The sequence below is a fragment of the Poeciliopsis prolifica genome, unplaced genomic scaffold, assembly GCF_027474105.1.
Source record: "Poeciliopsis prolifica strain line A6 unplaced genomic scaffold, Auburn_PproV2 SCAFFOLD009, whole genome shotgun sequence".
Taxonomy (NCBI): domain Eukaryota; kingdom Metazoa; phylum Chordata; class Actinopteri; order Cyprinodontiformes; family Poeciliidae; genus Poeciliopsis; species Poeciliopsis prolifica.
The window spans coordinates 6,340,023-6,353,974 of record NW_026562384.1 but is presented as its reverse complement, the minus strand read 5'-3'; the positions used below and the strand labels follow the sequence as shown (position 1 = coordinate 6,353,974).

Genomic DNA, 13,952 nt, shown 5'->3' with positions numbered 1-13,952 from the left:
AAACGATCCACCTCTGCTCTTTGTTTAGTTTCTCTTATTCCTTTTCAACAGAAACAAATCATTTTGAATCCTGTGGGCTTCAGCGAGGAACGCTTTCGTCCTTCGCTGGAGGAGCGCCTTGAGAGCATTATCAGTGGAGCTGCTCTCATGGCTGACTCTTCATGCACACGTGATGACCGCAGGGAGCGCATTGTGGCTGAATGCAATTCTGTGCGCCAGGCTCTGCAGGACCTCCTGTCTGAGTACATGGGGAATGTAAGTGTCTTTATTTTCTAAATTTTCTTTATTTTCTAAAACTCACAGGGCTTTAGCAGCTTATTGAACTTTGACATCCAGATGCTTTCTGCTCTTTAGACCTATCACAAATGCAAAACGGATGCAAGAAAAAAAAAAAAAAAAATATATATATATATATATATATATATATATATATATATATATATATATAGGTCAGAGCAGTAAAGTGTAGTTATTACAAAATGATATTTTTTTTGAATTTTTAAAGTAATTCTAAATATGGCAGATCAAGTTTATTTTAAAGCAACTTTTTTTTTGTCAACATTGAACGCCTACCCACCACTTTAGTAGAAAACTGTGACTTGAGAAGTGGAGAAACGAATCTCATCAACACTGATGGTGAATGGACATGACAGTGATATGACTACTCATTTGGCCAGATGAAGAAAATGGATTAGAAGCATAATATGTTACTGCCTGTCATGTGCATTTAATGGCCTAATTTAGCCTCTGACATCCATGGCATGTGACATGTGGTTAGCATAGTGAGAGAATATGACCTGGTGCCTTATAGAATGATGGACTGTTGGATAACTTTACTACATTTGTCGGGTATTTGAAACATTAAACACCGTATGGCTTCATGACCATATGTTTCCGTTTTTTATGCCGTTCAATTGAATTTGATAAAATACACAGAAACAGTAGAATATTATGGCCCTTTTACAAAGTAAATAAGACCGACAATGGCACCTGACCTGTTAGCGGGTTGGGTAGATTGGGTAAAAAGGGAACATTTTGTCCTCCGAGACAATAGGTTAAAAGCAAAATGGGTAAATGTGATGTTGAGATGGGTCAAATTGGCCAGAGTGTTGCCCAAAACTCTTGGGTTTTATGCTCTTTTTCTATCAAGCAATCCAAGTAAGAAACAATGGTGAACTTTCATTTTGAATTTTGGTGGCAAGACAGGTATGTGAGGAGCAATAGCTGACCTGTGAGGTCTTATCCAACAGAGGAGCTATTGTTGCTTTAATTGTTGAAGAAGTTAATGGCTGTGGCTCTTTGAGCATCTACAACGCAATAAAAAAGTTCAAGAATGGGATAAAGTTCACAATAATACTGAATTTCAGCTACCTGAGCTAGATTTGAAGTCATACCTGTCAGGTAACAGGGTTTTAGTAAAAAACTTTGAATTTCAACATTGCGCCACCAATAAACTTTGTTTGCAATAGCCCTTACAGACATCATTTTAAGTGTTACTTTTAATGAACAAATGCCATTTTTAATTTGTTCAGTTTAAAATTGGTGTTGCTACATGCCACACTTATTTTAGGCACACTTTTATATATGATTATTGTAATATAAACGTATCCACCTCATCTTACTACTTTTGATGTGAGGACTGGCCATATTGACACATGAAGTTTGCTGTACAAGTCGTAAGTGGGGGTAGTCAGCGTTGCTCCAAGTTTCTCAGTTGAAAATCTGACTTAGGAGAGTCTTCCAGTTGATTTTTTTCCAATTGAAAAGTATGAACTAGAACGCAGCATTAGTGTGATGTGTTCACTTGGGCTAATGGATTTGGGAACAGGTGTGAGGTGGAATCTTACAACTTGAAGGACTAAAATGATCAGCTAACGTCAAGACACACCAGACCACCTTCACGGGGTTAATAGAGCCCAAGCCAATAGATTCATGTTGTTTGACCAAGATATTATTTGAATTTCTTTAAAATATATTTGTAAAGACACGTGCTATTCATTAAAGCTTTATATTATATCATGAAGAAAAATATTGAATTGGTTGGGCAGTTAAATATTTGGAAAACTAGTGTACTTATTGATTAAATAGAAATGACAAATGACCTTTACAGCCACAGTTGTAAAGGTTCACACGTAGTTATTTGTGGTAGAAACATTACATGAAAAAATTATATAATGTTCAAGACTAGATGAATGTAGCGACTAATTTGGTTGTGATGAGGTCACATGCTTTTCACATTCAGTATATATTTTGAAATGTTTACCTCGGTTAGCTTCAATTGCATTAGAAAAAGCTGTAGATGTTTGTTCAAATATACCTACCAATTCTTGGCTTCAGAAGTGTATTATTGGGAATGCATTTTTTTTTTTTATTATTTTGCATAATCTGGCTTGTCATAAATTCTTTAAAAAAAAAAAAACACAAGTGAAAGAATATTGTTCAGGTTGCCTCTCTAACCTGAAATTAGAATTTTTTTCATAGATTTAAACTACGGATTGCTAGTAGACAAAAGTAAATGGGCCACGTTTTGGAATGGTGATATTGGTGTTCCAGCTGGGTTTTTGATGTCACCACCGACTCAAAAACACAAATAGAACACTGCCTCCTTTTTTGTGTATGAAAATCTCATTCAGTGAGGGTTTCAGACTTGCAAAGGGAAAAGAATATTTAATTTCTTCTGCTCCAAGTAGAGAAATCCTGTCTCATCTTTATTTCCTTTTAACCTTAACTTCAAGCAGCATTCATGCTGCTTTCAGTGTACCTCAGAAGAGGGAATAAAGTTTTCTTCCTTCGACATTGCTTCATGGGTTGCATTGGACTGTAATTTACCACCAGATGTGTGAAAGAATTTTTCTCTAAGCTATTTTTTCTGACATGCAAACAGGGAAATCTGACTTTTTTCAATACTAATGAATTAATTCTGATTACTCATAGAAAAAAAATAAATGATTAATAGAATAAACACGACTTTTTTTCTGAAAATTGCCTATACAATGCTGTGTGCATGCGCACGCACACCCATGTTTCATAGAAGTTGCTAGTGAACCAAACTGATATCAAAGATCTGGCAAGCTTTCTCAATCTAATTTGTGCCTGTAACCTCTGCTACAATTTCACCTTGGTGTGATTCTTGTTTCTTAAATTTGTCTCTATTATATATTTTTATTCCTTGATGTGTCAAAGAAAAAAAAATGTTTTGGCAAATATACATTTTATATATCCTGCAGAATGTAACATACTTCAGCTTGAGGTATCAAGAGAAAACTTAGTATTGTTGGCTGTAGAATGGTGATCTTATCATTCGGACATTACAAGTTTTATTTTATTTCTTTTTCACTTTTTTTTCCCCCAAGTTGATGTACTGGCCAACTGATTAAATTTGACATTGACCCTCAGTTTGTTTCTCGCCTCTAAATATCTTTGGGCAGAAGTGTCTGCTAAATAAGTGTGATGTTTTGGTGATGTAAACCTAATTAGCCATGCACAAATTGGTTTTCTGTGGCAGCCGATGTAAACAGAAATTGGAGCTGAATTACAGAGCAATTCTCATTGGGACATCCCTATAGAAATAGTTTTGTTGAATTATTTGGAGTAGGCCAGTATTTCTTATTTGTGTGGGAGAAACAATATTATGTTAATGATGATCACTTAAAAGATTGTAGCCCATCTCCTCAGCCAGTGAAGTGGAAAAGTGGATAAGTGGTTATGTTGCTCTTTCTCTCCCACAATGTGAAGCCTCAATTATTCCATATAGCCATGAAGGTTTTACATAGCACATGCAAAGTGTAACAGTTTCTGACATTTTGTATTATTCAAGCATCCCTTGTTACTAGCGTGTGTCGAGGGTTGTCTCACGTTGTAAAATAATGCTTCCTTGTTCTGACATGCCCAGCAACTGACAGTCCCTGCAAGTTTATTAGCATTTTCACCTGTGTGAAAATGACATGCAGTACCTGGCAACTGCAGTGGGATCCCACATCCCTTTCCTCCTCATTTCTATTTAGCTCAAAGCAGTATTAGCACTTGGCACTCCTTAACATTTCTTGTACAGATTGAACATCTGGCTTAATCCCATTTCCTTCTTTGCAGTCTTCTTCCTGTTTGCTCTTTTCTCCTCTGATGGCTTGCTCTCCCCTTACTCTTACTTTTTGCCTTGGGCACCTTAAGTAAGTGGAAGAATTTTAGTTCCATCCAATTTTCTCTCTGCCTGCTCAGACGCATCTCATTAAAAATATATTTAGGCGGACTACTTAAGGTTTACAGTGTGTAACTATCTAGTTGCTTTTTCTGACCATTGTTGGGGCATGAAGTGAATGTCTTGTAACCCTTAAGCTGAAGGGTTTATTCTGTATACACACTGAATACTTTTTAAATAATTAAAACTTTGTAAAATACTATGTGTGACACAAGGAGGAGAATAAGAATACCATGTTTGTATTAAAAGAATACTTGTATAAAATCAAGTGGCTTGGTTTGGAGCTTTAGTTAAATAATTAAAACTTCTAAATCAATTTTGAAGTCATCTAATAAGAAAACTTTCTTTTTATTCATGCAATTCCTTCCAAGCACTACACTCTGTTTTTAAGACTGATATAAAAGTATGGTTGTATAAATATAGTGCTCCAAATACAAAGCAAATTATATTCCTCAAATTAATGCATATATTTTATATTTTATGGAGACGTTTTTAAAGAAAGTGAAACTCTCATAGCTGAGAATTTGATCTTTTTAAAAATCTTATCTGAATCCATAATTTAAACAAATTACACACTGCACACTGTAACAGAGAAAAGATCTAGTATCCTGAAGGCTTTACTTATATTTATGGCCTCCATAAAACATTAGTCTGTCAGTCGACGCTTGTCAGGCAACATTTCTTGGATGTGTCCCTTTGATCTCAGGTTGGTAGATTCTGGGCCTTCGGATCGGCTTTTCTGTCGCGTAGATGGGTTGAACCGTTTTTCTCGGCAGTAAGGAAGAATAATGCAGTGAGCTCACAATAACAAGCTCTGTGCTTCGCCAACTTGACTCTTCTTGCTTTTAACAGTTGTTCAGCCTTGTTTTCATTAGCTCCTGTTGTGCGGGACAGCTGAACCATTAACAGCCAAATCAATTAACGAAAAGACTATTTGGGGAGTAGAAACAAATTTCTTCAGTCATAACAGTAAAACTTAATGCAGCAGTTTGGCTGTTTTGAACTTTTTTTTTTTTGCATGTAGTCCACTTTTACTTCAAGAACCTGTTAGATGCAATCTTCTACTGCTTTAAAACCAGAGATTGTTCACCTCTGTGTTGCCACAGTGAAGTAACATGCATATTAATCCACGTCATCGTGAATGCTATCTTAAATTGAGAACCGATAAACTCATGGTCCATAACTTGACTTGGAGCACATATATATTTTTTTATTTACTGAAATGTTTTATTTTTTATTATTGTTGTTGACCTTGTTCATTTTAAATCAGTGATGCATGACTAAATCTGTGCTTTAACATTTTAGAGATTTTTTTTTCAGCTTAAACATTTTTTGAAATCATCTTGACATTTACATCGTCTCATGCTTATTGTTGAGGTTTTATTTGTGCAGTTTTAATTTAGCAAAAAATATCTGAATATTGTAATTTTTTTCACTTCTCTTAAAGTTTAGAAAAACTGATGTGAATAGGTCTGAATATTTGTATTTTCATCCAGGAAATTCTAACTTGAACATTTTATAGCGCAAAATAAATCGTTTGAATAAGTTTTAAGTGAAGGCAAAAGGCTTATAAATGGAATAAGTTCTCACTCGTATACCTGCAGAGTCTTTACTGTTTTAGAGCCTTCTGTTTTCATCACATAACTCTTAATCTCCCTTTAGGAGAGCTTTCATGTTGAGGAAGTCTTTGATATTAAATGAGCAGTATTTGCAAAAGAGAACTTGATTTGCCCATTGAATTATTAAGGAAAGACTTAAACTCAAAAGTATGTGGATTCCTCCTGCTGTTTTTTGGATGGTGCAATAGTTACATTTGCTTTATTTTTTTATTCAGGATTTTATATCAAGAAATGGAACAAAAAAGCATTGCTCTGTGTAGACAGCTCACCTCTTTATCACAAAGCTTTCGCGCACAGACACAATTTTACACCCACACTAAGACCTGCTGGCTGTAGTTGTTTCCAGTTCACCTGGGAACAACTCCATGTCTGGGAGCTCTAGTTGAGCCGCAGCTCAAACATACTGCGAAGAATAATTGGATCACAGACTGAGAAGATGCGTATATCTTTGGGAAACAAAAGTGGGCTGCTTAATTTATAATTAGATGATTGGTGAATGTAACATTCAGCAAAACATTAGAGACATTCAAACTTGGTTACAATATAGCAGCGTCTTATACGATTACAAACTAATTTCTTAGGAATAAATGGACTTTTGTCCTAATTTGCTCCCCAAAATTGAAATTAAGTTTAAGGGTGGAAAAATAGGGTTTTGTAAAAAGATGGGTCATACTAATTAAAGAAGAAAAAAACAAACTCTTGTGTAAATGAAATTATTCAAATTAATTTGTTGCGCATATCTTTTAGCTTTTTGCATGGAATAGTCTGACAGTTTCACCTGGGCATTATGAGACACTCTTAAACATGAAAATTTCACCTTCACTGAACTCCCATAACTAGTTTGCGTCACATCAATTTAGAGCTGTTGCTGGTCTTTTCTATAGCTCTTGTAAGTCAATGTTAAAGTAACAGCAATATTGCATGATACAATATGAATCTACATAAATATACGCCTCAATATATGAAGACAAATTGTTTTGATGTGTTTAAATGTCCTTTGTAATGTCACTAGTAAAATGTATGGTACTTGAATAATTTTAGAACAACAATTACATCCTTGTTGGCCATCAGTCAGCATCCAGTTATTTAAAAACTCTTTGCCAGCATTTAACTAAAGCAGTAGTTCAAATAACTTGGGGTACCTTCTGGCCATAGAAACATTTTTTTTTGGCTTTTTTTTTTTTTTTTTTTTTTCATGTAACCATGAGCTTCTTCAACTTGATATCAATACGACATTAAGTATCAAAAGGTTAATGTGTAGATGGATGGCTGGGCACAGAGACATAAAGATTGATAGATAATTCCTGTTATTGGTCATAACTGCAATATTAATTTCTATATCGGCCCAACTTTTATTACTGGTGCAGCCAGAGATATAACAATGTACATTAATGCTAAAATTGTGTCATGGATTGACTTGAAAGAAAGACCAAACCAAGATGTCAGCGTACATCAGTTTGCAAATGACTTGCAAACAATTATAACCATTTTATTTAAAAAATATATGTTTTGAAGGGACAATGTTTTTTTTTTTTTTTTTTTTCTTTTTTTCAGTTTGGCACATCTTATCCACTATACAGATATGAAATTGTACATATTACAATACAAAAGGAAAATGGGAAGAGAAAAGCATTCAGTTTTGCACAAAGAGTTTTGAAATGAGTAGGGATTCTTTTTTTTTTTTTTTTTTTTTTTTCTTCCATTTCAGTGTTTTTCAGCAGGGAGAGAAGAACTAGAGGATGACGAGAAGAAACAAAACAGTTTACAAAGAGCCAAAGTGCAAAGGGATGCATAATTCTACAAATTTTGTGGATTTTCAGTCACTTGGTATAACTGTAGTCTGAAACAGTAAAATGTCAATGTCATGATTGCCATAACTCAGAATTTTTTACTTTTGTATCCATCAGAAAATGGGGTCTCGTAAGGTTCACTGAATGAAACTGAGAAATATTTAACTGAAAATTGGACTTTTGAACATGCAAGGTCAGAAGGGCAGCTGTAAAAGCAGTGCGAAGCTGGGAGAGAAACTTAAAATTAGAAAGGGAATTACTTGGCTTTGGAAAAAATGGTTTCAAAATGGTTTGAAAGTGTAAAAAGTTTTTGGTTTACTTACACAGTTAGTGTTTGATGGCATGAGAATTTCTGGAGATGCACTTATACAAATGTGTAAAAGCCAAATTTCCATTCCCTAGAAGACAAACCCACAAATAATACCTTTTGCCTCTGTCCAAATAGAAAAATGCTCTCATTCTTGTCATATGGTACATCTTCCTTAAAGATGCTGTAGAATTGGAGCAATGCCTCATTACAGAGTGATATGAAACTAAAAGCTGCTGTGTTGTACGTTTAAAGCACAAGTAATTATAATGAATTCCATTTTATTATTCAGTTGTTTTAAACTTAAGTTATTTGTGCTCTCTTTTCATCCCGTCAATTCATCTCAATCCCACTTACTTTCACCCTGCCCCCACTCTTGAATCGAACATGAAGTGCGAAGCTGCAGCAGCAGCAGCTTCAGACTGATGCTAATGCACATCTTCTCTGTGCTGCATACAAATGTGTCCTCACCAAAGCCTGCTGTTTGCTTATCATTGGATCTCAATTTGCCTAGAGTATTGAGCACAGTTTAGCTCAACGCTTGTTAGTCCAAACAGGAGAACTGATATATTTGTTGAATGTGAATTCATTTTTCAGACTGCAAGTTACAATTTTATTGATGCTGCTGTATTAAATAAAACAAGTTTAGGGGAGTTGTTGGTGCTATCTCACAAATGATGACAAGAAAACTACATTTTACTGATGGAAGAGCTATATGTTGCTGGTTCACTTGAGTGGGACACAGAATATTAAGATTCTTTTTGCCTTGCCTTAATTGGCTCAATCTTGAACCCGTCAGTCTTGATTAGAGTGTAAGCGCAAGAGGGTGGGCTTCTGGGAGAGGTTTTTATTTTCAGCATAAAATGTTCTGGCATTTGCTCTGTTCATTGCCCTTTCACTTGCTACTCGCATATCACGTAAATCTAGAAATTGATCCTGTTATGGCAAATCAGCATATTGTACTTAATTAAATTAAGCCCCAAAAATATTATGGTCACAGTTTGTATGGCCTTTACAAAATATGTAATCCATATACAAATAATTGTACACTGAAGGTTTGTATTTGTTTCTTTTTTCCCTTTAAAGAAGGGTAAATTGGATATTAACCATAGTTGAACACAGTGTGGTGTGTCCCAAAGGTTAAGGATTTATTTCTAATAACTGAATATGACAGACAAAATTCCAAATGCAGAATGCCTTCTGTTGGCTGCAAATCAGGATTTTTGAGCATATGTCTGACAAAAAAAGAAAATCATCCAATTAATATAATTGAACATTATTTATTCTTTGTGTGGAGTTGCAGCTACAATTTATGAAAGAAAAAAAAACTGCTTATCAGGTTTAAGGTGGTTGGTTAAATTGATATCGCTGATTTGGTGAATGTAATGTTTTTCAAGTTTCTACTCTCAAACAATTGAGCATTAGTAAGAACCTTAATTTCAGTGCCTCTGAATTTGGGAAACAATATTTTAATTATTATTTTTTTTTACCTTTTGGAAAACAAAAACAAAACATTACAAAATCGCATCCCTTCACTTTAGGTACTTTGTTAGCAAAGGGCAGTATGACCCTTTTAATTAAGCTTTGCTGCAAAATATAGACAATGTAGAGACAACTCTCACAGTTTACAATTTTCTTATTTAAAATGATTGCCCCTGGCTGATATGAACAACCTTTCTTTCATAGAAAAATAAAATTGTGACTCTCTCCACATAGTTTCTTTACTGTCCAGTCTCTGTCTTTGTAGCATTCGACATTGATCATGTTTTCAAATGTCACTTGTAGAAATTAGGCTTTTTACAGAAACCAGAAACAAATTAAAGAAGCAAACCCTGTTTGTTCTGAAATGGTCAAATGACGAACCTTATGGTCTAGGAATAAATAGGAGTTCATACTTCACACTCTTTGTAAGGCAGTTGCTGACATTTGCACTGCCCGTAGCCATTGATGATGACAAGAGCCCCTTCTTCATGGCTGGGCTCATACTCATTATAGGGTACCTGTGTGGCTAGGTCTGCCATTGGCTGTCGCTGTTGGGTCCTCATCTGTCTGCGGTTCTGAATAGCAGAACAGTGGCGTATCCTCCGCAGGGTGGGGGGCAGCACTTTCGTGAGATATACACAACAAAAATTATGAAAAAGAAAGAAAAGAGAAGGGCCATAGTTCCAATGATGACCCGATGAGTCATGACAGTGTTGTCCATAGCTAAGAAATCATCTGTTACAGCTGCCTCTTCCAGCAAAGCAGTAGTTGCTTCAGCAGTGCTTGGTGTTTGTGTTGTGGTTGTGGTGGTTGTGAGTGTGGTAAAGCTCCCAAAGTCCTCTGCATAGTCCTGTGTGGGGGTTGGCTGCATAATTCCAAACAAGGAGCTTGTGATCTCAGCAGCCGTAGTAGTGTCTGTGGTTGTACTGATGGTCTGAATGACTGGTGCTGAAAAATTCTGGCAAAGCTGGAATCCATAGACGGCATCAAGTATCTCCTCTCCTTGGGCATATTCTGGACTATGGCAGACAATCGAATGTTCCCACCTTCCCTTGAAGGCGCTCAACCATGTGGCCAAAGAGCAAATCCTTTTGGTACATTCCCAAAGGTTGCTGGAGAGTCCAATTGTACTCAAAGACTGCCACATATCCAAGACTTGGGGCTCCAAGCTGCTGAGTTTGTTGTTATCCAGTAGCAAAATTTTTAAATTTGGCAGCGTTTGAAACACGTCAGGTGTCAGGACACGGATTTCATTTCCTGTGAGGTCCAGCTTCTCTAAAGTGCTCCAGGTCCACTCCATGCCACATGTGACATTGTTGATCTTATTCCACTGGAGATAGAGAAACTGGAGGGCAACGAGACGAGGGAAATGGGCCAAGTTAATCTTGGTCAGCTGATTGTGCTCCAAGTGGAGCTCTTTGAGTTTAATGAGCCCAGCAAATCCATTCCGGGCAAGGCTTCGTAGACGGTTGCTACTCAGGCCCAGATATTCCAGGTTGCGGCAGTCCCAAAACGCTCGTACAGGTGTGGTGCGAAGTATATTTGAGCGGAGGTGAAGTATCTGGAGCTTCCTAAGTCCATGAAATAGTTCTGGCTCCAATGATGTCATCTGATTGAATGAAAGGTCCAGGATCTGAAGGTTGATGAGGTGGATGAAGGTTGTGTTGGGCAACTTGGTGATACGATTGGAGCTCAGGTTGAGGTCCTTCAGTTTATAGAGCCCTTGAAAGGCATCCTCTTGTACTGTGGTGATCTGGTTGTGGTCTAGATGTAGCCAGGTGAGCTGGCTGAAACCATAGAACTGATCAGGGGAGAGCTCAGTGATGCTGTTGTGGCGTAGCGACAACCCCAGGGCGCCCTTGTCCACACCATCTGGTGGCGCCTTAAGCTCCTGGGTGTCGCAGTAGAACTGCAGGTCCTCACAGCGGCATTTTTGAGGGCAGGTTGTGCATGATGCAGGAGACAGCAGACACGCTAGGAGCATACTGATCACACTCACAGCCACTGGTGCAGGTCCCACCAATGGCCACCTTGAATGGAAACCTGGGTCGGTTCAAAGAAAAGAAAATGAACTTTGGGGCGGGAAAGCTAATCTCTGCAGAGCACCTATTAAATCAGATGAGAAATGGTGCCGATTCTCTTCATCTTTTCTTTCCGGACCTTTAACGGGCAAGACATTTTACATTTGCAACTTTACTAAATTCACACGAGCATGTTGCCCTCAATCATAGCTTTAAAAAGGACAGAATATGACGAGGAATATAGTTATCAATTACACGTGACCTGCTGTTGGTTTTCTTGTTTCTAAAATTAGGCTACCCTGCGCTTTTTTCCCCTTTTTTGTGCTGTAATAATCAAATACAAATTTACTGTTAGGAATCAAAAAAAGCTTTCCCCAGATTTCTACAGAAATATTTGAGAACAAATTTTATTTTATAAGATGCATCTTCCTAACTTATGTCAGTGAAGAGCAGAAAATTGGAGGGTGGTGGGGTGGTATTGCAGTACATAAATGAAGCAGACAAGCTTTTAGTTCTCAACCTCTTGCTCTTTACTTGTATTTCCTATTCATGACCAGAGCTGCCATATAAAAGACTAACTTACCCATTCTTTTGTGTACATCGGAGGCTGCATTCAACTGTCCTTTTCCAAAGACTCTTGGAGGAACGGGATGGAGAAAAAATCCAAAGGGAAAAAGCCCTTTTGAGTAAACACAAAAGGAATCGGCTTCTTTTGAAATAGAGCAATTCTGAACCCACCCGATTGAAACAAAATGTAAAATTCCATGTCCTAAGATGTTTATTCCTTGTGTTTTTGCCAGAGTCCCCTAAAATCCAAGCACAAAGAAGAAATAAATCTTTTCTCTTTCAACCCCCAAATCCTTGATAGAAATGTATATAATATATTTATCAAGTTGGTCAGTTAGATCCAGAGTGACTCCAGTCAGCAGCTCCCTCTTCTTCTTTTTCTTTTACCCTTTTGATTTCCTTCCACTGCAGTGATGTCTGACGTTTTAATTGAAAATCAAGTGTTTTTCTTTCATGGCTCTGGTCGTCCAAGCCTAACTTGTTGATGGCAGGCAGAGATCTTGCGTCTGACGCCGGCTCGGTCTCAGCAGAGCCTCTGCAGAGCTGTGAGCGGAGCCCTCATCCGCTAGCTGAGACGCAGAGAGAGAAAAAAAGCAGAGCGGGGAGTCGGGGATGTTATTCTGTGCTTTTTGTTGCAGCCACTCTCTGCTGCAGAGTGGTGGCAGCCTGGCGTCGATCATCACCGCTGTTTCTCTCTCTCCCGTGTTTTCTCTCTCCCACACACGAACAGCCTCTCACTCTACTGCTCAGTCACTTGCTCCCTGCCTCAAACACAGTTCTTGTGCACCTTAGTCTTCATCCACCTCCCTCTTGCTCCCCCTTTCCCTCCCACTGGATCGTCACCATCAGAATATTGATACCTTCAACGTGTTGCCACAGCTTGCTGTTGAAATTTACCACAGCTGTAAATCTCAGCCTATCCATGCTGTTGTTCTACTGGCAGCGAATATGTAGTAAAATAACCCATGTGTAGTTAAAGTTTTGGCTGAAAGAGCATGACTGACAATGTACTGCATTGCCTCATATATAATGCATTCCCTTTTATTGTAGTCGTCATTTTCATATCTTGTCCTGTCCTTTTCTTCCACTTCTGCTATGTAATGCATACACACCTGCTGAGTGGAGGAACTAAAACTTGCTTTCTAAAAGTTACAGAAAAGGCTGAATGTTCTGTTAACAATATGTAGGACTTTTTGTATAAATTTGACATTAGCAGTGTAGTCTAAATATGAATTTTCTTTGTGAGAACCTTTCCCAGTAAGGAGGACTTTTCTGGGACCATTATTTCAGTAGTTTTGTCTTCACTTCAGGAACCAGGGCCAAATCAGATCACAAAGGTAGAAATTTACCCTAGAAACCAATCCAAGTGAGGAAGTTGTTCTTAGTGGATTGACCCAGAGAAAAGGGGAATGGGGCTACAACTTTTTCCTGGGTAATAATTTCTAGCTTTTACCTTACATTTATCCCTTAAGTTTATATTTTCGGTCAATGTTTATATTATACAGCAGGAGAAACTGGTATTTTCCATTTAAACCAAGTCACTTATGTTGATTATTGATGTTTTACTGGGCTGGAATTGAAATGTGCTTATATAGTTATCTAGTCTTGATGGAAATATTCATGAAATAAATGAAGCATGGACATTTGCTTTGAGCCGAAGGAACAAAGAGTAAACACTCTTGAACAGCATCAGCCATCTCTAGGGATTTACATCAGTAATGTTAGGAATAAAGACAGTTTAAGCTGTTTTCTGACAAGTGGAGTCCAATCTGACTCCACTTGTCAGATTTGACAAGTGGAGTAGTTAATATTCATTTGGTGCAAATTTTTCAGGTCACTAAAAATATCTCTTTTTAGAGTAATTTTCTTTTTTGTTGTAGTATATAGTCACTATAAATGGTTAAGGAATCATGTAGTTGTTCCACATCTCTCTCACATACACGCCTGCAGCTGGACTGACCCTCTCAGCAG

At 37.3% G+C, this 13,952-nt stretch overlaps 2 protein-coding genes across 3 annotated transcripts in view; one reads left to right on the top strand and one right to left on the bottom strand.

Annotated features, from left to right (window-relative positions):
• The window catches only part of ctnna1 (catenin (cadherin-associated protein), alpha 1), a 71,616-nt gene that overhangs the window by 17,117 nt on the left and 40,547 nt on the right, over positions 1-13,952 (top strand). For both annotated transcript variants that reach the window (XM_055033967.1, XM_055033966.1), the window contains exon 7: positions 52-255. In XM_055033967.1, coding sequence (XP_054889942.1) covers positions 52-255 — 204 coding nt within the window. The remainder of the gene's footprint in view (positions 1-51; positions 256-13,952) is intronic.
• Positions 7,484-12,798, bottom strand: lrrtm2 (leucine rich repeat transmembrane neuronal 2). The gene is given in 3 exon segments (XM_055033968.1): positions 7,484-10,003; positions 10,006-11,436; positions 11,998-12,798. Coding segments are annotated over 3 exon segments (1,638 nt in total). The 5' UTR covers positions 12,002-12,798; the 3' UTR covers positions 7,484-9,800.